The 25,547-nt window shown below is 43.0% G+C and overlaps 1 protein-coding gene across 14 annotated transcripts in view; it reads left to right on the top strand.

The window, feature by feature from the left end:
• Window positions 1-25,547, top strand: part of CSGALNACT1 (chondroitin sulfate N-acetylgalactosaminyltransferase 1) — a 415,609-nt gene that overhangs the window by 315,195 nt on the left and 74,867 nt on the right. For all 14 annotated transcript variants that reach the window (XM_063637633.1, XM_063637658.1, XM_055286415.2 and 11 more), the window contains one exon: window positions 197-1,126. In XM_063637633.1, the coding sequence (XP_063493703.1) occupies window positions 493-1,126 (634 nt within the window). In that variant the 5' untranslated portion in view covers window positions 197-492. The remainder of the gene's footprint in view (window positions 1-196; window positions 1,127-25,547) is intronic.

Below are 25,547 nucleotides of genomic sequence, written 5' to 3' on the forward strand. Positions count from 1 at the left end.
TGTCCTTTGTTGCTTATTTGCGTTACCCTGCAGATGTGTGTTTGTGTTCTGATTTATACACATTTAACAATATTTAATCATCTATCACAGGCATTTGCCATGACTCTCACAGGAGATCTGTTGGATATTGATTGCCATAGGGAGCCTGAGGGAGTCGTCTTGATTAAATGTTGATGTCATTTATGTTTCTTCCCAGGTCCCCTCTTGCTGTTGGCTGCACATCAGGAAGGCTATGATGGGAATGAAGGTGAAAACTTGGAGATTTCACTTAAGTCATTGCTTCTGCCTGCAAGATCATCCTTTAAAAGTAGAGAAGCTGCTCTGTGTGGTGGTTAATTCCAAGAGGCAGAACCCGTTCTAGAAGGAAATGGACGCAATCAGCTCCGGGGGCCCCAAACGCATGCTTCCTGTGGTCTAGCCCAGGGAAGCCCTTCTGTGGGGGCCCCGGCTTTCAGGGATGCCACCGGTTCTGGACGCATGGCTGATTCCTGAATGATGATGGTTCGCCGGGGGCTGCTTGCGTGGATTTCCCGGGTGGTAGTTTTGCTGGTGCTCCTCTGCTGTGCCATCTCCGTCCTGTACATGTTGGCCTGCACCCCAAAAGGTGACGAGGAGCAGTTGGCACTGCCCAGGGCCAACAGCCCCACGGGGAAGGAGGGGTACCAGGCCGTCCTGCAGGAGTGGGAGGAGCAGCACCGCAACTACGTGAGCAGCCTGAAGCGGCAGATCGCGCAGCTCAAGGAGGAGCTGCAGGAGAGGAGTGAGCAGCTCAGGAACGGGCAGTACCAAGCCAGCGATGTTGCTGGCCTGGGGCTGGACAGGAGCCCCCCAGAGAAAACCCATGCTGACCTCCTGGCCTTCCTGCACTCGCAGGTGGACAAGGCAGAGGTGCATGCTGGCGTCAAGCTGGCCACAGAGTATGCAGCAGTGCCTTTTGATAGCTTTACTCTACAGAAGGTGTACCAGCTGGAGACTGGCCTTACCCGCCACCCCGAGGAGAAGCCTGTGAGGAAGGACAAGCGGGATGAGTTGGTGGAGGCCATTGAATCGGCCTTGGAGACCCTGAACAATCCTGCAGAGAACAGCCCCAATCACCGTCCTTACACGGCCTCTGATTTCATAGAAGGTTAGCATTTTGTGAACTGGGGGGAAATGAGAAGAAAAGGAATTGCGGGTTCCTGGCACCCAGGCAGATTCCAGCTCCAGGAGGCTGGCAGCTGGCTCTGGGATGGCTGGTGGAAAGTTTTATGTGTGTGACACCAAAAGGTATGGCATGGCTTTTTATTTTTCAGAAACATCTGTTTCCACTTACTTTCTCATGGAAACCACAGTCATTGAGTGGACAGTTTCATTGTTCCTTGGCAGAAGAAGGTAGAACTTCTTGCTTTCATTTTAAAAATAGATAAACATAAAACTTTGAAACCCAAATGAAATATGACAGGGCACTTCTAGTAACTGGGCTTGGTTAGCAAGCCCATGAACAGAATAATAACACGCACATATTATTACACTTACATGTGCCAGCCACACTTACTCTTTTCCTGTGTAATGACCCCATTAGGGAATGAGGAAATGGAGGTGTAACTTAATTAATTAAATAGCTGAAGTTGCTCTGCTAACAAGTGACAGAACCAGGATTTGAACCCTGGAAGTCAACTCCGGAGTCCATGTCCTTAACCTCTACATTATATCATACAGATTGTCAGAGCACATGGAAACTAGTGAGATGATGGCTCATCTTTTTTTCACGGGTGTAGGACAGCCTAGTATTAATTTGTGTTTGTGTCTAATTTTAGAAGACAGCAGCCTTGTCAGTTTCTTGGAAGTTAATGTCTTCTTAACTTATCTATTGTTACTGGTTCAAAAATCAACTAATAATTTGGGAAAAGAAGTACCTTCAAGGACATCTAGTTCTTTCCCTATTTCTGAAAAGAATATAATTCATCTCGCCGAGTGCAGTTGCTCACGCTTGTAATCCCATCACTTTGGGAGGCCGAGGCAGGTGGATCATGAGGTTAGGAAATCGAGACCATCCTGGCTAACACGGTGAAACCCCATCTCTACTAAAAATAGAAAAAAATTAGCTAGGCCTGGTGGTGGGCGCCTGTAGTCCCAGCTACTTGGGAGGCTGAGGCAGGAGGATGGCATGAACCCAGGAGGCAGAGCTTGCAGTGAGCTGAGATCGCGCCACTGCACTCCAGCTTGGATGACAGAGTGAGACTCTGTCTCAAAAAAAAAAAAAAAAAAAAAAAATGTAATTCATCTTGCCCAGAAATACAGCCGTGTCCACCTAACCCCACTCCCCACTTTGGTTATACAACCACTGTCTCATGGGCCTACAGGCGAAACTGACTCTCTTCCATCAAATCAAAAACCCTCCTGCTGCTGTTTATGCCTGTGTTCTTCGGACACTTTCTTCTTTTATGCTTTTTTAGACTTGATATGTGAACCATAAAGTGATGCAGTTTTAGTGTATCATCAGTTTTTTATGCCTAGAGCCAGGTAAAGAAATCTTTTACAAGATCGTCTTTGGTGTGAGATTAAAAAAAAAAAAACTCAGTTATATGAAACAGTAAAAATGTCTAGAATGTTCAGGAGCTAACCTGTGTAAGCACATGGTAAGCACATAGTAAGAGTTCAAAATAGAATCATCATGATGATGCAACATCACATTTTATAGTACTTTACATTTTATAAAGCATTTCCACATGTATTAGTTTACTAGCCTACCCTCAGGGAAAATCATTCAACATCATTAAAAAAAATCCTGGTTGTCACTCTCCCTGGGGTATGCTACATAGAGCTGCCCACATACAGAGCAGTTTCAGAAGAACTTGATTGCAAATCAGTGTCTGCAATTTGGAATGTGTGACCTTGTGATGTTCAATCTGCATTCATATTTGAAATCTATCTGCTATTGTATGCACAGTAGTTTAACACATAAGGCCTATCTTTCTCAATCATCAGTGACACCAGCCTCTTGCCCCTCAGTATATTTGCTCTGAGGCTCGGATGACCTTCTTTTAGAGAGACTCACATTATAGCTACTCAGTGTTGATTTCATGGGCAGCACACAGCTTTTTTAAGGCAGATCAATCCACATGTGTCTTCCATATTTGGTAAAAGTCTAGTCAACTGTTTTCATTGATGAGTAAATAAAGGCAAACACTTTAAATATATTTATAGAGATTGAACTATCATAAGCAGTTTATTTCATTTTGAAAAATGTTATCAATAACACAAGACTGTGGAGATAATCTTTTATAGTCACAGGAAGCAGGGCCTTATGAAAGATTGTACCGGTCAGAGGAAGCTGCAGGGGTGATAGAATTAAGTGCAGTGTAAGGAGTAGCTTTGAGAATAGTGATGTTTCAGAACAAAGTGGGATTCCTGGCACTACAAGAATTCTATGATCAACTGGGTGACCATTTGACTAGGTGGTTATAAATGATGATTCTAGCTTCAGAGAGGTGATTCGACTGAATTACATTTGGGGACCTTTTCAATCCTGGTTCACAATTCTTTGATCCATACCTAGTTAAGGAGAAAGAAGGTAATGGAAAGGTCTGGTTTGAGATTTGTCTTCTGTAGTGAACTACAACAAGTGACAGGACTTCATAAGGGTGAAATGTATCTTTAAAATAACTTCTTTGGGTTCCTAACCTTAGAGTGATTTGGGATTTTGGGTTTCAGTAATCCAAGGTTGAGGCAATTTCTCAAAATCCGTGGGAAAACTTGGTTAGAAACAGGAGTTCTCCACACTTTGAGAGTTTCAAACGAAGAACAAATTTGCTGAACCCTGAAGTAGTATGACAAAGATGGGGATTCTTTGTATTTAAAAAATAACAAGAAAAGTCCAAGGCATGCTTGCAGTTGATTCTAGTTATGTAAAACTTAAGGCTAATTGTGAGAGAAATGGCGTGATGATGCAAGCTTGAGAAGCTATGATTTTGACCAAGACCCTTAGGCTCCTTGAGACTCAGTTTCCTAATCTGTCAACAAAAGACCTAACATATATGTCCTCTGTCGCCCTTCCCAGCCCAGCCTTCTGGTCTCTCTTGTCTGCAAAATACAAAGCTTTTCTCCATAGCTTTGCCAAGCAACCATCTCTCAGAGATGCTCTGCCATCCAGCCTGCCAGGTGACCCAGGGAGGACAAGCCACCTCCCCTTTGGGTTCCTCCTCCATAAAAGGGAGGAATCAGATACGTTACTTATAAGGTCTGGTCTGTCTGTGGCCACTTTCTACAGTTCTGTGAAGCTTGCAGAGGGAAAATATCATACAGATGTCTAATTTATCTATATTGATTTCATTATTATCTATCCTCAAAACACAGAGGAAGTGATTTTTGTCTCTTTTTTCTCTTTCCCCAGATGTTCCATTGGCACTGATTTTTGTGTTGGATTCTTATGTAATTGCAGTAATTTTTTACAACCATCTGGGAAGAGAAGTGAGTGTAGAGATGGAATCAAATCCTGTGCTTCACTGTTTGTCTCAAGTACACAAAAAATCCCTCTTTATGTTGTTTAGTTATTCCTTCAGGATGGGATATACAAACTAATCCTGAGATCTAAGTGGCACATATTTTGGCTCTGATTTACTGTTTTTAAATAGATCCCTTGGACATAAGTTTGACATTATCCCATCAAACAAATTAGCTTTCCAAACTCTCTTTCACAATCCAAACATCTGATAATGTGACTTCCATGTGAGGCATTTGTGTCTACCATCTCCATGGGTTTGCTCTTCTATCACCAGCCTGTGTGGCTCATCCTCCTCCAGCCTCTTCAAGGTTAGTAGTGTGGTGAGAGTGGGTCAGATGAAAAAGTGTTGATTTTGAGATGAGATGGAACCTAAGCTATGTTCCACACAGAAGTGAGGGCTTTGGGGGTGTTATGGTTTGAATGTGTCCCCTCCAAAATTCAGATGTTGCCAATGTGATAGCATTAAGTGTTGGGGCCTTTAAAAGATGATAAAGATGATTATTAGGCCATGAGGGCTCCTCTCTCATATGTATAAGGGGTTAAGGCCCATGTAAAAGAGGTTCTATGTAGCATTTGGGAACTTTCCCTTATCCTTTTTTTTTTTTTTTTTTTTTTTTTTTTGAGATGGAGTCTCGCTTTGTCGCCCAGGCTGCAGGCTGATTCTATCTCAGCTCACTGCAACCTCCATGTCCCAGGTTTGGGGGATTCTCCTGCCTCAGCCTCCTGAGCAGGTGGGACTACAGGCACATGCCACTATGCCTGGTTAATTTTTGTATTTTTAGTAGAGACGGGCTTTCACCGTGTTGGCCAGGCTGGTCTCAAACTCCTGACCTCAAGTGATCGGCCCAGCTCAGCCTCTCAAAATGCTGGGATTATAGGTGTGAGCCACCGTGCCCGGCCTCTGCCCATATGCCTTTTATCGTGGGAGAACACTGCATTCCTTTCCTCTGGAGGATACAGACCTTACCAGACAACTGAACTTGCCTGTGCCTTGATCTTGGACTTCCCAGCCTCTGTAATTGTGAGAAAAAAAATTTCTGTTCTTTGTAAATAACCCAGTCTCAGGTAGTTTGTTGCAGCAGCACACAATGGACTAAGAGGGCACCTTGAGATATGTTTTAAAGCAAAGACGCAGGGAGATAGCTATAAACACGTATTAGCAGGCTGTACAGTCAATGCCAACCGCCTGTACTCTACAACAAACACCTCACGGGGATAGTGAGTTTTTTACTTCACTTGTCGGTGTATCACTAAGCAGCCTCTGAGGAATGCTCTGTGACCACTTTGCTAAAGCTTCTCTGGATGAGTCAAATAGAATTTCAGGTCCTGCATGCTTGGTGAGCAATGTGCTGGGGATGTTAGCGGACAGGAAATGGGTCCTTATGTCAGTGTGCCATTTCAGTGATAGCACCTTTGTGGCTTGTGGTGGAAATCATAAGAGCCTTTCAGGTGCATTCTGGGCATTTGAGACATATCTGGACATCTTGGTGCAGAAATAAGGAAGATGGGGATTCTCCATAGTGGTGGCTGTCATTTGTATTTAGGGTGTAGTGGGAGGAGACTCACAGGCAGGACAGCAAAAGGCCATCAGGGTCTCAGTTAGACTTGGGAACTCTGAGCCAGCATCTCCAGGGAAGCAGGGGTGGCAGAACCGGGGTCTTTCTCACTACCGTCACTTCATTGTGTTCTGGAACAACTCAGTGGTTTATTCTTCAATGTGGAGTAGGCCTGTGTGATAAGAGGTTCCTCTCTCACCACGCCCCTCTATCCTTTTACTGCTCTCAAATATCTCCATGCGTTTGCCTATGCTTCAAGTCCCTATAAGGAAGGATAAATGCCTTTCATTCCAAAATTAGAGATAAGAGACTTAAATGCAAATACATGGCTTGAGGCTGTACTTTGTAGAATGAATCCTTCCTTGTGGTAATGGTGAGAAAAGAGTAGCCCAGTCTTGGATTTCTAGCAACTGCCAGGAATCCAGCCCCCAGACACTCCATCAGGATCCTGCAACCTGAAGAGCCCCATGCTAGAATTAATGTTCATCTGTCTCAGAATTGACATTCTTAATCGTGTTTAAGGGGCCCCACGTTTTCATTTTACACTGGGCCTTGCAAAATGTGTAGCTGGTCCTACCTCTGAGGTGGAGGGGACAGAAGGGAGAGGTCAAGGAAAAGGAACATGGAATTATGAGTCTAACAGTACATTCCTGATAACTTTGCTGAGGACCAGCTCTGTTGACCATGGACTGGGGCAGATGGAGCCTGTGCACAGAGCATTTTGTTGCAACTGCAGAAGCTGGCAAATCTGGCCTTGTGTTGTGGTGATTTTGCTGTCAATAGTATTATCCTTATTCAAAACAGTTTACTTCCCAGGGAAAAAAATGTTCATTGTTTGTTTTTATTATTTATTTGTTTTTGGGCGGAAGGTTGCACTCATTCACTCATTCACCATATGTTATGTGAGTGTTCACTATGTTCCAAGAACTGTGTTAGGCTCCAGACACACAAAGCTGAATCGGGCCCAGTCCTTATTTCAAGAATTTTGTAGCCTGGTGGTAGATGCAGACACTTTAAAATACAGTTATGACGCTATATGGTAAATGCCATGATAGAGATATATCTTGGAGATTTTGTGACTGTAATAAAGGGGCACCTACGTAAGCCCAGAATATAGGACAAGCTTCCTAGAAGAGATGGGTCCGTCAGAGGATTTGGGGGTTTTTAATTTTAATTTTGTTGTTTGTTTGTTGTTTGTTTTTGAGACAAGTTCTCACTCTGTTGCTCAGGCTGGAGTGCAGTGTCATGATCATGGCTCATTGCAGCCTCAGTTACCTGGGCTCAAGTGATTCCGTCACCTCCGCCTTCGGAGCGGCTGGGCTACAGGTGTGTACCACCATGCCCATCTACTTTAAACCTTTTGATAGAGATGGGGTCTCACTGTATTTCCCAGGCTGGTCTTGAGCTCCTGGCCTCAAGTGATCCTTCCACCTTGGCATCCCAAAGCATTGAGATGACAGGCATGAGCCATTGCATCCGGCCCTTTTTGTTTGCTTAATAGAGATATCACTGTTCTTCCTGGCTTATGTTTCCTATTAAGAATATGTTATGAGAGAAAATTTGTGATGTTATGGGAGGTCAAAGATGAAGGAACTTGAGTTTATCTGGAGTGGTCAGGAAAGGCTCAGGGGAAAGAGGGGTTCTGGCTGGGTTGTACACAAATTGGAAGGATGTGTTCTGTGTGAGTTGAAGCTGGTGCAGGCTTAGGAGGGGAGATGGGTGGGAAAGTCTCAGGGGAAAGAGGGGTTTTGGCTGGGTTGTACACAAATTGGAAGGACATGTGTTCTGTGTGAGTTGAAGCTGGTGCAGGCTTAGGAGGGGAGATGTGCAGGCAGAGAGCCGCCTGCACATGAATGGCGCCTCCCCGTTAGTTTGGCAGGCACTGCTGGTCAGCCTCTCCCATCTCACCTGTGTTGGGTAGGAGGCATTGTTGGGAAAGGACGGAAGTTTTTTAATCAGCCTCCCAGTTTTTCCTCAGTTATGGTTGTGATGTGGTCCTGCACCGAGGCTTAATCAACATGTGTGTATAGGATACTGGTCACGTGTGCAGAACCTCCCCAGCTGTTTTGGGGATAGAAAAGAAGGAGAAAGCCAGGTCTCAGGCTTGAAAGACCTGGTAACCTGCCTCAGGGAGGAGACAGAACTCTGAATTATGAGCCCACAATTCTGAGACAGGTCTCAGTTAATTTAGAAAGTTTATTTTTCCACGGTTGTGGATGCGTGCCCATTGACACAGCCTGAGTAGGTTCTGATGACATATGCCCAAGGTGGTCAGGGAACAGTTTGGTTTTATACATTTTAGGGAGACATGAGACATCAATCAACATATGTAGGATGAACATTGGTTCAGTCTGGAAAGACAGGACAACTCAAAGCAAAGCTGATAAGACTCAAAGCGGGGAGGGGGCTTCCCGGTCTTAGGTATGTAAGAGACAAATGGTTGTATTCTTTTGAGTTTCTGATTAGCCTCTCCAAAGTAGGCAATCAGATATGCATTTATCTCAGGGAGCAGAGGGGTGACTTTGAATAGATTAGGGAGGCAGGTTGGCCCTGAGCAGTTCACAGCTTGACTTTTCTCTTTAGCTTAGTGATTTGGGGCCCGAGGATTTATCTTCCTTTCACATAATGATCCAGGATTTTTAGGTTGCTCTTACTGTATTTTTTATTTCTAGCATTTCCACGTGATTCTTATTTCCATCTCTATGCAGAAGTGACCCATATACTTGTTGTCCACTTTTCCATTAGAGCCTTTAACATATTATTCATGGTTGTTTTAGATTCTCCGTCAGATAGCTCCAGCATCTGTATCATACCTGAGTCTAGTTCTGATGATTGCTTTGTGTCTTGATGTGGTCGGGGGAGGTAGGGGATGAGTAGTCAGGAGCTGGGCTGGGTTTGAGGTTTGTTGTTGCTATATTTACCACAGACTTCAAATCCCTTTTGAGATACCTTGTGTTTAGGGTAGGGGTTGTTTTACCTGAGTACTGTCTGTTCAGCCCTGCAATTGAGGTCTACTCATTGCTCTATATTTCAGAGAAGGTATCTGTACTTCTCTCCTTTCCCACTCCCAGCAATATTCTGCTGTTTCTTGTTATTCACAGCTTACCAGCTTAACTGTCTGTGCAGGGCAGGAGGGAAGTGGGGTTGTCTCTGATTTTTCTGATAAAATCTCTGTCCTACGCAGGTACCATGTCACTGGGTCTTAGGGTATTTTTCTGTCCCACGTCTGCCTTCCTCAGCTGCACTTAGTTTTCACCAGTTCTCTAAGGTGAGAATATTTGTTGATCTTTCCCCACCAATAAGGTTTTTGCTCCATGGAGGGCAGGCGGGAGTGGGAGGGTCCAGGAAGAGTATTTTGCCCCTCCCAGGGAGCTGCTGTCCCCTCCCGCCGGCTACACGGCATGGGCATGGTCGGTGTCCTAAGGTTCTTTCTGGTCATTTTTTATTAACACCCATTGGGGTACCTGGAGAAAAAACTTGCAAAAGAAAGCTCCACTTCTTGGAACCACAAAGGGCTTCACTGCCCTACTCATCTGCACTGAGCCTTGCTTATGTCATTGATTTCTTTTTGCCATTAGCCAAGTGTATCTGCCCCACCAAGCAAGGGGTCATATCTCTTTTCTCCCTGCCAGCACCTGTGACTCCTCAGATTTTGAACTAGCTGTTTGCTCCGTGACTTCACCTCTCTACTAAGTTCCAAAAGAGTCTTGCATTTGAAGGTTATGTGGTTCTTTTTCGTGGTAAGGGATGCTTCTTTCAGCTCATTCTATCTTGGAGCAGAAACGGAAGTCTGAAACTCCTTCATAAAATCATACTTTAAAAGCTATTGATTAGTTTGTCTACTTACACTCCTCTAGAAATCAATAACGTCTTCCCACAACCTCACAACCTAGTTCCAACCATCAACAGAGTCCCATAGCTTAAAAGAACTGAAGTGTGTTGTTTTTACTCATGAGTGGGAATGTTGTGGTCACACCCCAACCTGGAAGTCCATTATTAGAAGATTTACTTTTGAATGAAAGCCTCAGATCCCATGATCTGATCTCTGTTCTATGGTGATGATTTAAAGAAATGGCATTCTTTTTAAAAACCCTATCTTGTACCAGATTCATATTCTTTGAGTTTTAATGTTATATGTAGTGTTGGGCCCTTGGATTTCTTCTCTCAAATGCCATATTATCTTAAATATAAAGCTATTGTTTTTGTGGAAATTTGTAATTAACAAGCATACTACTCCAAATTGGTGGTGTAGAATCAGCCCTCTCTTCCTCATTGCCAGAATAGGGGTCACTATTTTCCGTACTTTCTTCCTTTCACCTTAGCCTAGAACCCCTTTTACGCCATTCCAGTTTTGACACAAGTCCTGTGTTAGCTGGAGTAGGGGATTTAAAATGGGTATTGGTTGGAGAGGCAAAGGTAATACCTTGTTCCTTCCAGAGGCAAAGGTAATACCTTGTTCCTTCCAGAACTGTCCACCTTTTCCCTATATTTCCCTTCCTCCTGCAGGCCTGGAGACACAGCAGTGGCTGAAGTGTCCTCTGCTGCTCTCTTTATCATCACCTCACACAAACCCTTGGTTCAGAAATAAAGCCAAGACTTTAAACCCTGAGGAGGCTACACATTCTCTTCCGAATCTTATCGTTCTTCTTTTTCTGGCGGACTTCCTTTGCCAGTCAGTAGCTTCTGCTTCCTTTGTTTCTCTGCACCCATCCTTGCCATCTGGAGCTTGTGCCCTAAGGACCCATCAGTAGTGACTTAGAGCTCTCTCCTCTCCAGCCTCTTCCCTGTCTTGTGGGGAGGGATAGTCCCTCTCTCACTGATCCCTGCAAGGTGTCATTCTGACTTTCAAAGTTAGAACTGTGAATGGATTTCTCAATTACATCCCTGGGTCAATATATATAGCCCTATAAATGCCGTACTGCCGGCATACGATGGGTTAAAGAGGTTTTTAGGGCTGGTCTGAGGACTTCACCACAACAGACAGTATTGTTTCTGTGCTTTCTGAGTAACTTACAAATGGACATTGGAACAGGACCCGTTTGTAAATAGACGACTGCCTCCCTGTATTTCCTGGCATTGTAAATTTCACTGTCAGAAGCTTCCAATGTTTCTCTATATCATAAGTCAGAATCAATCTGATTTACCTAAAGAAAGGGAACATATGGATGGCCCTGATGAGGTTATTTTTATTGCAAGCAAGAGATAGGGTCTAGGAAGCACCCTTCCTCCCTCTCCATCTGTTTCCATTGAGATTGCTTATCAGAAGTCAACATCCATGGAGACATTTGGGCTTGTTGTTCTTCAGAGTGAGTATCTGCTGAGCCTTTGCCCAGATGACTTTATTCCCATTACATCTCATATAGGAGCTGAGGTGGGAGAGGGTTAAACACAAGAAGAGGGGCTCCATCATGGACATAACTGCCTAAATCCTACCCGACCCTCCTGCCCCTCCCCCCCGCCGCCCATTTTCTGTTTTTACTATGAACATAGGGTGGACGGAAGAAATGGACTTTCCAACCTTGGAGTGTTCCATCTGGTTTCTCAATGCTATGGAAAATGCAGCTCTCAGAGGTGACTTCATCTGAAGGTTTCTGTAGGCAGGGTGCTGACTGTAAAGAACAGAACCAGAGGAAATTAAATTGTTGGAGGAGGTACTTAGGTTAAGTGCAACTCAAAACTTTGTAGTTTGTTAAGTGTAGGAATAGATGTGTAATGGGACAGAATGCATTTTATGCTTTGAGGTTGCTAAAGACTTGGATATTCAGTGCTCTTTGTTCATTGGATGTGCCTTAGGCGTTCTCAGTGCTGGAGATGGACAGAGTTAGACAATATAGTCCCTACCTCTCACAAGCCCCAGAGCCCAAATGGAGGGGCACCCATGTACACAGGTAATAACAACAGCACAGGGTCCTGTATTAAACAAGTGTACAGGACAGAGAGAATTGGCCATGGGGTGGAATGATCAGGAAGGGCATCACAGGGAAGGCTACTCTTGAGCATGTTTTGAAAGATGTGTAGAATTGGTTCAGGCCAAGGATGTGTGTCTGTTGTGGAGGAGGGGAGTGTTTTAGGAGCAGGAGTAACTAACATGGGCAAAACATGGAGGTGTGCACAAGTTGATTGATCTGGAGATCCACAGGTAACCAGATAGTGCTGGAGCATCAAGGAGGAACATAATAGAAGGTAGAAGGAGAGGGCACAGCAAGGTGATAAACCTGAAGAATTAAGCAGGGCCAAGATTACTGTGCATTTTGTATGCTACCTAAGTGTAGGTTATTCACTGGTCTGTTGACCATTTTAAATGTCATGGTTAGATTTGCTTTCTAGCTGGGTCACTTGGGTAGCAGGATAGAGGATTAGATTGGAGGCAGGTTTGGAAAATGGTTTGGCATTTCCTCAAAATGTTAAACACAGAGTAGCCATGTGACCCTGCAGTTCCACTCCTAGATATATGTGTGTGTGTGTGTATACACACACACATACATATACATACTGATGAGAAATGAAAACACACATTAACTTCAAAACTCATGTGAATATTCATGGTAGCTTTGTTCATAATAGCCAAAAGGTGGAAACAACCCAAATGTCCATCAGTGGATGGATCAATAAACAGAATATGGCATTGCACGCAATAGAAGATTATTTGGCCATAGAAAGAAATGAATTACTGATAACATGCTGCAGCATAAATGGTCCTTGAGAACATTATATCAAGTTAAAAACCAGATGTCAAAGACTACATGTCCTATAACTCCGTGTCTGTGAAATGTCCAGCATAGGCAAATCGGCAGAGACAGGGAGTAGACTAGTGTTTGCCTAGGGTTCTGGGTGTTGGAGGGGTTAGTGGAGTTGGGGAGTGACTGTGAATAGTTACAGTTTCTTTTGGAGAAGATGCAATAATCTCTAAAAATAGATTGTGGTGATGGTTGCACAAACCTGGGAACACATACAAAAATTAGCTTGTCTGCTTTAAAGGGGTGAATTTTGTGACGTGAATTTTATCTCAATAAAAAAATCACACAATCTCTGTCCTCCAAAAAAAAAACAAAAAAACAAAAAAAAAACAGTGGAAACTGGGAGCCTAATGAAAAGGCTTTAAAAATAGTTGAGGTGACCGAAGAGCTCCTGGGTGGAGGCTGTTGCTGTGAAATAGAAGGTTGGGGGAGGCTGAATGTGTTCAGGAGAGAGTAATTCTTTAGCTTTAATTTAGTATCTTGTGCTCTTCCATAGACATTTCACAAAAGTGTTTAATAAAGAATCTATTGCAAACATATTTACAGATAAGTTTTTTTTGGAAAAAAAAAAGAATTTAAGGCAGCTATTGAATTAATTGATGTTGATTCTCTTTCTCACTTATGTCAGTGCTTGATCATAACCTTCTCATGGAATACACAAATATGCCATACACTGGGCAGGCGAGGCAGGGCACAAGCTAAAAGAAAGAAGACTTAAATGTTATTTTTACCATAAGATTAGTTTAACAGGCAAAATTATGAAAAATCTGTTCGTATTATTTCTGATCATAGTCAACAGATTACTATAAAGATGAATTTCCAGTTTGGGAATAATTTTTTAAATATGATATCAGTAGTTTGAGGCTAAACATTCAAACCTAATAACTGGCAGCATTATGCCATTGCTAGGCTGGTGGCTACGAGCCAGTGGCATGGACCAGCAAGACCAGAATATGGCTGGGCTTCCAGCTGGTGTTGAATGGAACATGCCCTTATCCGGAAAGCCTTTAGGGCAAAATCTAAGTCAGACTGGGGCATCAGACATGACACAGGTGAGGCTTGGCCTGGGTTGGCAGGCTAGCTCCAGCAGGGTAGATGGCACAGAGTTTAAGAGGATGTGAACTGATACTTGAAGTTCACACTAGACATTACTAAAAACGCAGAAAAATGCCATCTGAATCAGGAGACCAGGAGCAGCGTGCAGGAAACTGAAGAGGTAGATGAAATTTACCACCCTGGGATAATTACTCAACATTCACCAAATGTCTACTACATCCTAGGCGTAACCCAGCACTATGCTGGTTGATTTCACCGTGAGGGCTTCAACCAAATGTCTTCTACGTCCCAGGCATAGCCCAGCAGTATGCTGGTTGATCTCATTGTGAGGGCTGTGTGCTGTTGACCTTAGACACGTGCTTCTCTGAAAAGAAGAGCCTTCTCGCATATACTTAGTATTTTGTTACTTAAATCCTGTAAATTTTTAGACATTTTCCAAAGAATTCTCACTAGTTACCAATGTTCCCATGAGCGGCATTGTAAACACATTTTTCATTTTCAAGCTCGTGGCTGAACCTGCTTAAGTTATGAATATTTTATGGTCAATAAATAGAGCTTATTAATAGCACAGAGTGTACTTTGGCCTTCCATCCATGTTTAAAGAAATCATTAATCTCCGTAACCTCTACCCACATACTAAATTGCACTGCAATGCTTGAAAAATTGCTAATTCTGTGGACTCATGTAAAGTGTATGGAATGTAAATGTATGTCTTAGTACCCTCGAATTATGTACCAAATTTATTAGAAATCAGTTGTGTCCTTTGCAAATTACTGCACAACATCGAAACACACATGAAATGCTAAGAGTGAAATGTGAGAAGACCTTGCTTTATTTGGTTCAAGATGCATATGAGCATGACATAAATTCTTGCTGAAACTTAAACCCAAGCAAACATCATGAAAGATACATGAGCGAAAGATGAACGGATCACAAAAGAGATACAGATATCTGATATACAAATAAAAAACTGTTTACTTTTTCTTACCTAATAGAGAAAGTTTAAAGCGAATGTAAAATACAAATTTTCACAGTTTTATAAATGACGACACATATTGTTAGGAGCAGGTGAAATGAAAATTTATGTTTAGTATTAAGAGTATAAACTGTTTCTATCACTCTGTAAAGTAACTTGTATCAAGAACCTTCAAAATATTCATACCTTTTTCCAGTATTTTTCTTTCTGAAAGCTGATTCTCAGAAATGTCCATGAATATTTATATCATAGAAGTATTTATAATAATGAAAAATGAGAAGCAATTAGATGTCTAACAATAGGAGACTGGTAAAATTATGCAGTATCAGTATAGTAGAATATTGTACAGTAAACAAAAATCATTTATTCAGTAAATATTAACATAGGACAAAGGCTATCATTTTAATTGTGAAAATAATTATAAAGTTTTTATCTAGCTATGTAAAGAAAAAAGATTGAGGGGACGAAAACACTGTAGCAAAGCATTGGGTTTTTTTTTTCCTGAGTGGTAGAATTATGAGTGATGCTGTGTTTTCCAGATACTTTTTTTGGAAAATCTCTTGCTGTTATACTTTGCAATAAGATATGGCAATGCTTGAATCATGTTGACATGACTGAAAAGTAAATTAGCATTTGACTCTAAACGTGACAGAAATAGGGCAATTGAAACAGCCCCAGGTTTCGAGGTGGTAGTTTCAGGGGACTTTCTTCCTGCTGCCCGGGAATCACTTGGAGAATCCAGAAAGAGAAAAATAATTACGGGTAACTTCTAGGTCCCAATCAGTCTTTACCCTAAATACCAAGACTGGAGCAGGCCGCCTGTAAAGGTGAGGTTTTTTTGGGGAAGGAGATAATGGGCCCTGTGGAAGAAGTTACAGCAAAGCCTCATTGTGTCCTGGGTTCCGTTTCTCCTGCATCGTGATGGAGACTACAGGTGTCCAAGCTGGAGAGAACCAATCAGCATATAGGCCTAAGCTGGTGTGGATTTATCAGTTGGCTCTGCAGAAATGGTGGTTTCACATGCTCCTGGCCCCTAAGCAAGAGTTTGGTGGAACCAGAGGCTGTGGTGTTCTCCATCAGAGTCCCTTACCTGGTGGCATCTTATGATGCTTTCTTTTTTCCCTTCCCAGTAGTCCCAGGAGATGAATAGGAATTTTCAAGGACAAGAGGAAAAAGAACAAAACACCTCTTCTTCCTTCCCTTGAAGAAAGACCCTACTGTCAAAAGTGCCTTTTTTTTTTTTTTTTTTAAAGCCTGTCTCTCTCTTTTCCTCTCTTTCCCAAAATACTGCTTTGCAGTCAGTCTGTGAAAACCAGTGTGAGTCGCAGAAGCAGCTTCTCGTGTGCAGCCTTCCATCTGTAGCTTGGTCTGTATTATGTGCCATATTTTTAGAATGCCTAAATTAGTGATGTTCCATGCGCTATTTAAAGAGGAGCTGGGAAGTCGGGGGAAGAGCAGTGCTATTGATCAGGATTGGCTTCTGAATGTTGCTGGCTGTTATCCTTGAATCCCAGAGTTAGAAATATTTGGGGGCCATCAAAAGAACAGATGGTCCAGGAAGGCAGCTGGCCCATGTGGTGATTAGTCCACGGAGGCAATTGGTCGTTTTCTGAGCTTGGAGCAGAATTTTGCTTCTGTCGGTAGCATTCAAGGTGTAGAAGGAGACTTTGGTTAGAACAGGTAGGGCTAGAAAATGTGTGTAAACATACCATTCTAGCTGATAGATATCAGCTCAGCTTGGCTTCCTAACCAAAGGTTCCTAACAAGAAAGTTGAAGGAGAGATTTTTGATTTTAATTTAAAATTGGAGACACACAGCTATGTTTAACAGGGCTAAGGAAAGATGTCATCATCAAGACAGCCAGTGAAAAGACAATCTGGGACCCTCGATGGTACAAAGATTGCTCATGCTCCATTTTCATACCATTCGTGTCCTGTGATTGTTGATTAATTCATCAGGGTCTCCCCCTAGACTCAGATGAGGGACCCTTTCTCATACCACTTTGTGGCGCTAATATTGAGCAGGTTGCCTGGTACAGAAATATTGATTAAATGTTTGTTGAATGAATAAATGAAATCACAGAGGGGCTAGGAAGAAGACCACAGGTTGAGGGATTGGCCTCAGAAAGAGGAAGGAAAATGCTTCCTTTGAGACCAGAGGAAAGGATGGCTCTGCAGAGTGATGAGTAAATTTTTGTTTGATTTTTTTTCCTTTGAGAGAGAGACTAAGAATTTAAAGTCTAACCATATAACAGTAATCACCATAATTGGTGGTTGATAAACATTGGATAGTGATGATTTCCTATGACTATTTCATTCTTCCCTGTCTGTATTTTGATTTTACTCTGTAAAATAGAAGGGCAATTTATCTGTAGGTTTGGTATTTCTGTTGTAATAGTCATACTGATTTTCTCACTGGATTCACTTTTCATCTTCTCTCTCTTCGAGGGACACCCTGTGTCACACTAGGGACTCCCACTATGCTCTTTGCAATGACCCCTTCTTAGGTGCCCTGTTCCCCCTATCTCATCTCCGTTTTCTACCTGTAGGAGATAAATCTTTTGCCCTTCACATGGGGGCCATCGTTTCTTCTTGGACTTACTTGCACATAATAATAACTGCGTATTATTAATTTTCAAGGATCCTGAGTTTATATAAAATGAAAACCCGTGGATCTACTATGACTCATGAGCAGGGAAAATTGATTAGACAATCCCATCCCGATGCTGTTGTCTTCTCTTCACTGTTTAACTGATTGTGTCAGGTATACAGGGTTCTCAGGCTTCTCTTCTCCTGAGTTTCTTTCTCTGTGAAACTGACATTATTAATATCTACCTTGTCTGGTTGTTATAAGCTATATATGAGTTTTTACACATGTCATTATAGCAGTGCCTGGCACGATAAATGTTAGTAATTATTACTGCTTTTGTTATTTGTTGGTGGAAATTTGCAGAGAGCATTTTTATAGCCCCAGAAATTGTTTACACTCCTTCTCTGGCTCTTCATACCCTTCTGAATAGCAGTTGATTTTCTCTGAGAAACCATTAAGTAGTCATAGGTTCATTTCCCTTTCTGGAACCATTTCCAAAACACTGCTTAATATAAACAAAATTATAAGAGTAAACATTGTTCAGTGAAGAAGGGCTCTTTACAAAGTTAGAATTCTGATCTAACCATATATATATATATAAAATACATATTGTGTATATGTATTATAGATATATATTTTTTGAGTTGGAGTCTTGCTCTGTTGCTCAGACCGGAGTGCAGTGGCATCAGCTCAGCTGACTGCAACCTCTGCCTCCCAGATGCAAGCAATTGTCCTGCCTCAGCCTCCTGAGTAGCTGGGATTATAGGTGCACACCACCATACCCGGCTAATTTTTGTATTTTTAGTAGAGGTGGAGTTTCACTATTTTGGTCAGGCTGGTCTCAAACTCCTGACCTTAGGTGATCCACCCACCTCATCCTCCCAAAGTGCTGGGATTACAGGCATGAGCCACCACGCCTAGCCCCCTGTGCTAATGCTATGATTATCAGCAGTCATATTGCAAACCACCATAGTGTATTATTGTGTGCCTACAGTATGTGAGGGGAGAGGGTGTCTCTTGGGAGGTGTATTATATGAAGAATTTTGGGTCTAGAGTTAATATCAATATCACTTCACAGTTTTTTAGCATATCTTGAAATGAGAATTTTCATTCTCAGTTCATTCTTTGGGCTGCTGTGTTTCCATTCTAAACCCCCAAGCTTCCTTTGACTAGAGAGCTCAATGATTTCATGATACCTACAGCCCTTTTCTAATTAGAAATCCTATTAGAAGGTGGATGGCATGGGAAGGATATCTCAGTCTGCATGTGGAAACACCCTTTTTTGTGGAAAACTACCATGAATAGCTGACTTGTACCAAGCACCTTAGCTGAAGGTGCAGGCAAGTTGGTAAGAAAGGTGGCTTTTCGGCTATTGGAGTTTATCAACAGTTGAGTCTTTCAAAGTCTGACATTTTTCTTCTCCAGAATCTTACCCGTTCTTCTTATTGACTTTCCGTCCATTACATTAATAGCCATTAGATTCTACTTTATCGGGCTCAGAGCTCATGTGTCTCACCCTTTGCAGTAGGTGCGGGCTCCACCATGGTGTTGACATGTGGGCCGTGTCCTGGAACCTCCCTGTCATGGACACTGGGCATCCTGTGCTCTTTGAATCTGGAGCTGGTTTGACTAAGCATGAGCAGCAGTAAGAGAAAGGCGCCCTTTTATTTCCAGACACCATCGCTGCTGTTGGGAGGTGAAATGTTCTCATTTGGGTGTTGGTGGGAGTGAAATTGTTTGTCTTTTTAAAGCAATGCTGTGTTCTAGGATATTAACATGACAGATGAGTCTCTGGAGCAGAACGGGAGTAAATGTTAAAGCAAAAGCTTTCGGGGATAAAATTTAAGCTCTTTAGAGTTGTCAGCTTGAGAAAAAATTGAGGCAATTCTTCAGAAGGGAAGCATTATATAAAAGCATGAGTTGGCATCTGAATGTAGGTTAACTTTCTTCCCAGAAAATAACAGCTAAAGGATTTCTGTTTGCCTTGGCTTCCTAAGAGGACAGGTAGTAAATCCTGCTGTCCATTGACAGAAGCATGAAAGAGTAGGCAGCCTTTTTGGTTACCTTTCGTTCAAGTGTTATTGGGCAGCTACTGTGTGCCAGGTACTGTCCCAGGCAATGGGGAACCAGGAGTGAAAACTGAGACAAAACCTGCATTGCAGGGCTTGCGTTCTAGTTGAGGATTTGATAAACATAAACCTAAGTAAGCAACTTCCATAGCTGAGTAAAGGGGATTCCCTTTAGAGGAACAATCAATGCGTTTAAGGGGGCTGCGGGCTTCAGTGGAAGATAATTCAATCTGAAATAAGATGGTCATTGTAGGTCTCACTGAGAAGGTGATATCAGAGCAGAAACTTGAAGAGAAAGAGGTAGCCACCCATGCCTATGCCTGAAGGAAGAGAGTTTCCAGATGGAAGGAACAGCTGGTGTGCAAGCTCTGGGCAGGAATGCATTGCGGGGCAGTGTGCAGGGGCAGAGCCAGTGAGGGAGAGGAGAGGACAAGACGAGGTCTGAGAAGTAGGGGAGGGGCACGTCATGTGAGCCTCGTAGACCCCTGTGAGGATTTGGCTTTTACCCTCAGTGAGATGGGAAGACCCAATTTTAGAGGGTTGTTTTGGAGGTTGTGTTGAGAATAGGCTTGGGGAGGTAGGGTAGAAGCTCAGAGACCACCATTAGGCAGCCATGACAGTCAGCAGGCAGCAGATGAGAATGGCTGGACTGAGGTGGTAACAAGTGACAACCAAAATGAGTGATTGAGGCTTGTCACCAATCATCCAGGCTTATTAAGCCAGCCTAAAGGCACACCTGGGAAAAATGCAAGTCAGAGAAGCATCTGTGGCTGTTTTTTTGTTTTATTTTCCCAAAGAGACTCTCAGGAGGTTTGGTATTTATATATTTTTCTTAAAAACCTGAGGTGGCAGCCGAGCACGGTGGCTCATGCCTGTAATCTCAGTACTTTGGGAGGCCGAGGTGGGTGGATCACCCAAGGTCAGGAGTTTGAGACTAGCCTGATCAACATGGAGAAACTCCGTCTCTAGTAAAAATACAAAATTAGCCAGGCATGGTGGCGCATGCCTGTAATCCCAGCTACTTGGGAAGTTGAGGCAGAAGATTTGCTTGAACCTGGGAGGTGGAGGTTGTGGTGAGCCGAGATCGCACCATTGTACTTCAGCCTGGGCAGCAAGAGTGAAACTCCATTTAAAAAAAAAAAAAACTGAGGTGGCAGTGAGGCTTTAGTTAGTGCCCAGTAAATCTACATTTTACATAAGATAAGGTGAATATTTGAAGAAAAAGGGAATAGAGGAAGTGGATGTCTCCGGGAGGGGTGAAGGAATGATTAATCTCATCTTCTCTTTGTTCTGTACATAGTAAATAAGCAAGTAGGCTTTCAAAAAGGGCTAGTTGCTGTTTAGCCCTTAGGGAAGAAAGCGTAATAGCTGTTAGGAGCTGTTAACATCAACGGGGGTGTCCTATCTCCTATCCCATTATGCCCCTGAATTCAGCTTCCAAGGTTTCTCTGGGGATCTCTTGGCCAAGACGAGGTCTGTTGAGTCACTTGGGGGCTAGGATTTTGTTTTTATTTCTCACATTGGAGGTGGTTAGAAGTGCCTAGTCAGAATCTGGACATATTTTGAAGGTAGGAGCAGCATGGTTTGCTAATGGGTTAACAAGAGAAAGAGAAGAGTCGGGGATGACTTAGTAGATTTCAGCCTGAGCTGAACACACAAGAGTGTGTTGTGATTGACCGAGATGGGAAGACGCTGGGGTATATGTGTGTGTAATTTAAAAATATGTATACTTACAGAAGACACATTCTGGGAAAGTAGACGCTGTGTAACTGATGGTGGACATCATTGGTTGTATTATTTTAGTTGGGCTGCCATAACAGAGCACCGCAAGCTGAAAGCCTGAGACGACACAAGTTTATTTTCTCACCCATTGGCAGCCTGGAAGTTCAAGGTGAAAGTGCCAACGGGTCTGGTTTCTTCGGAGGGCTCTGTCCTTGGCTTGCATAGGACCACGCCCTCTCGCTGTGTCCTCAGTGAGGACAGGTCAAAAATGACCCTTCCTTTGTGAGTGCACATCCCTGGTGTGTCTGCTGTGTGTCCAAATGTCCTCCTTTTATTAGGACTCCGGTCAGATTGGATTAGGGCCCACCAGAGCAGCCCCATTTTAACTTAATAACTTATTTAAAAGCCCACAAAAGTACTTTTAGGTATTCTCCAAACACAATAACATTCTGAGGTACTGGGGATTGGAGTTTCAACATGTGAATTTTGGGGAGACACAGTTCAGCCCACAAATTGGCCAACTTTGGTATCTGGGAATCTGGAGGAATTGTGTGATTAGACTGTCCTGCAGCCAGGCAACTTGACTCCTGAAATGAGAGTGCCAGTAACATTTCCTTTCTCTTGCCTGCTGTCAAATAAGACGTGCCTTTGCTTCTGTATTGCCTTCTGCCATGATTGTGAGGCCTCCCCATCCATGTGGAACTGTGAGTCCATTAAACGTCTTTCCTTCATAAATTAAAATAAGTAAATATCATTTCTTACTGTAGTCTGCCCTTATCCTCGAGTTGGATGTTCCAAGACCCGCAGTAGACACCTGAAACTGAATAGTACCAACCCTTATATATACTAAGCTTCCCTCATTCTTCTCATAGATCTTAGCAACTGCAGCATGTGATTTTTTTCTTATTCAGTGGAGAGCGTTCATCTTTTTACTTAAAGAAAGCTCTTTATGGCTTCTCTTTGGCGTATCTGAATTGCTATATCACTCCCCTTATGCTTAGGGGCCATTATTAAGTAAAATAAAAGTGACATGAACATAAGCGCAGTTATACCACAACATTTGATGTGATCACTATGACAGCTCCTAAGAGACTAATGGGGTGGAGGGAGGGCTGTTTGGGAGCTAGTGTCTACTGCCTAGGTATGCAGGACAAAGTGATGATTCACATCCTGGTCAGGATGGACTGTTTATTTCTGGAATTTTCCATTTAATATTTTTGGACCTCAGTTGACTACTGGTAACTGAAACCACGAAAAGCAAAATAGTGGGTAAGTGGGGATGGCTATCTATCAGATTGAGGTATATGTCTGTTAAAGGACAATACATTGGAAGAAAGGCTGTTGCTACATATTCACTTCATTTAGTCAATAGTAATTTATTGAGTATTTACCGTCAGACATGGTTGAAACAAAGATGAATAAATGAGAGTTTCCCAGCTGGCCCTGGGATGCACAGATGAGTAAACAGATGATCAGTGATGGTGATAAGGTGCGGTTTTAGATTACAGAGATTACATAATTGTTGTATGGGGTACGTAGGAAGGAAGGTCATCAGATCCACTCTTGTAGGGTGTGGAAAGGATTGATTCCTGGAGGAAGATACTCTGAGCTAAGACTAGAGGGATAGAAGGGAGCAGGACAGAGAGGAGCAAAAGTCGACTGCGGTTGGCCAGTATAGGCTGTGGGGACCAATAGTGGTGGTATGCAGAGCCCTAGGGCAGGGCAGAGCTTGGTGAATTCATGAGGCTAAAATCCATTTTGGCTGGAGCATGGAGTCTGGGGTCAGGGCATGTTCAGATGAAACTTGGGGATATCTCTGAGAACCAGACATAATGAAGTGCCTTAACTTCACATGCCTTTGGGCTTTGTCTTAATGAAACCAGGGAGCCATTGAAGGGCTTAAACAGAAGGGTGACATTATTAGAATTAAATTTAGAAATACTGCTTTGTCTGCTCTGTTGAGAACATATTGGAGGAACTCAGCCTACAGGGACAGAGAGGTATTGTTGTAATTCCAGGCTGAGAAGTAACCAGCTTCATTTGTGGTAGCAGAATTGGGGATAAGAGAAATGGATGATTCCAGAGGCCCTGAGGGAACAGAACCCATGGGGCTTGGTAATTGATCAGATAATAATAGCAAACATCGATATGATCTCACCGTGTACTGGATGTGGGATGGAGAGGGAGGTGTGAAGGATGAAGCTCAGCTTTCGGCAGCTCATTTAATGCTAATGCAACTCACTGCTCCTCAGAAGAGGAAGAACTAGACCAGGAGAGAGATGATCAGTTTAGTTTTGGGGGTGACTTTCAGCTGTCTCCGTGACACATAAAGGGAGAGGGCCAAGACACTTGGAATGTGGGTTTGGAGCTCAAAATAAAAATCAAATTTGGAGCTAAGGGGTTAGGACTTATTGATGCAAATTTAAACTGTGGAGATGGATGAGATTTTCCATAGAAACGTTGAGAGTGAAAAGCGATCTGTGATGGGAACTCTGAGGACCACCCACAATTAAGTTATAGGCAGAGGAAGGGCACCCGTGATGGAAATTATAAAGGAACAGCCAAAGAGGGAGGCAGAAAGGCAGAAGGATTTGGTAACTCAAAACCCAAGGAGAGAAAGCTTCTTTAGATGGAGAGTATGGGAATTAGCATCGAATATTGAGAAAGGCAGAGCAAGATAAGAATTTACAGGATCTATTGGATGTAGCACAAGAAGTCATTGCTGGCCTGGATTGGGGAGAGAACATCATTAGTGGAGTGGTAGGGGCAGAAATAAGGTTGCCATGGGACAAGAAAAGGAAAAAGTCCTCTGATGTTGGTTACAGAGCCTAAAACTGCACTGTCCCACACAGTGCCACTCACTGCATGTGCTTATTTTAAAGAAAAATTAGTTAAAATCATATACAATTAAATATGTATGTCCTCAGTTTCACTAGCCACACTTCAAGTGTACAGTAGCCCTTTGACAAAACAGATAAAGAACACGTCCATCATCACCGAACATTCTGTTTCCCAGCGCTGATCCAGGTGCTCAGCACTGAAAGAGAGGAAGGAAACGGTAGGAGCGGTAGCTGTGCTGGGCTCCCGTGTGTATACTCAGGGGTAGGGCTATGTGTGTATTTAATCGGAGTCATGAGCTGTTTGATGGAAAGAGCTGATAATGTGAAAGCATCCGTGTGTTTGCCTATGTCCTATCGAGTAGCTGCAGTATATGGGGGAAAAAGCCCCCTGCACTCCTGCCAGCATTTTGAAACCCTTAAATTATTTTGAGTACTTCTAAGTATTCCAGAGTTGGTTCAGATGAGAAAATACTGTTTTATCTCTGTATCTCCATAAGTTTTAGCTTTGCACATAAGATGGGTTTGATACATGTTTGTTGGCTTAAGTCTGGGTTACTCTGGGACTTCTTCTAGTGCTGTCACCTGTGGTATAATCGCATAGCAACATGAGCTCAGCACTTTTTTCTATGCCCTAGGTAGAAAAGCCAGAGAGAGAGGCATTGAGGATACAGAAATGACTATGATGTCATTTTGATTATAAAATTTTGACATAAGGATGTGTGCTTATCTCCAGTTTGGGACTTTGTTTTCACAGGGTGGTTCTAAGTGTCCTTGAGTGTGTCCCCACTGTGATTTTGAGCTCAAGAGGAGGTTTGGGTAGCCTTTGATGAAGATCTTGGGCAGGGTACTTAGCTAAAGACCTGTGATCTTTATATAAGGTCCCTCCTGTCCACAGGTGTTTATCAAGCACCTGCTAAGCACCTTCACGTTTGTTAGGCCCTAGGATGTAGTCAAGATTTTTGGATAAGACGTAATCCCTACTCTGAGTTGGGAAAACGAGACATCGTAGAGACGTGAAGATTAAAACAGGACCGTGACTAGCAAGGTGCCAACCAGGAGTATGGGGCAGACTATAAGGACAGACACCCAGGGCACAGAGATCGATGGGCACAAGGCATTCAGGAAACGAGAAGACTGGCAGAGTGGCAAATAAAGTTAGAGAGGAGTAAGATGCGATTGGAAAGATGAAGGATGGTTTTATTAGCTGCAGGTGATAAGGGGTCATTATAAAGCTAATGCCTGATTAATTACAGCCTTTAAAACTTGGAAAAAGACTTTCACTGTGATATTTCCAGCAACAGACAACAGTTTAGGCACTTGGACAGGCAGATGACCTAATGCAAGTGCAACTTGCGAAGTACACAGACCTAGGATCGCTCTCGTAGGAGACCCATAACAGCAGGCACAAGAGGGGAATGAGTCGATATTGCCTGGTGTTGATGCCGGGTGGAAACTTTAGAGTAACTGTTTAGAAAGAAGAAATATTCCTCCTTTTCCCTCCCAGTGTTGTTGGTGTGGC

The sequence above is a fragment of the Symphalangus syndactylus genome, chromosome 1 (assembly GCF_028878055.3).
Source record: "Symphalangus syndactylus isolate Jambi chromosome 1, NHGRI_mSymSyn1-v2.1_pri, whole genome shotgun sequence".
In the NCBI taxonomy this organism is placed as follows: Eukaryota; Metazoa; Chordata; class Mammalia; order Primates; family Hylobatidae; genus Symphalangus; species Symphalangus syndactylus.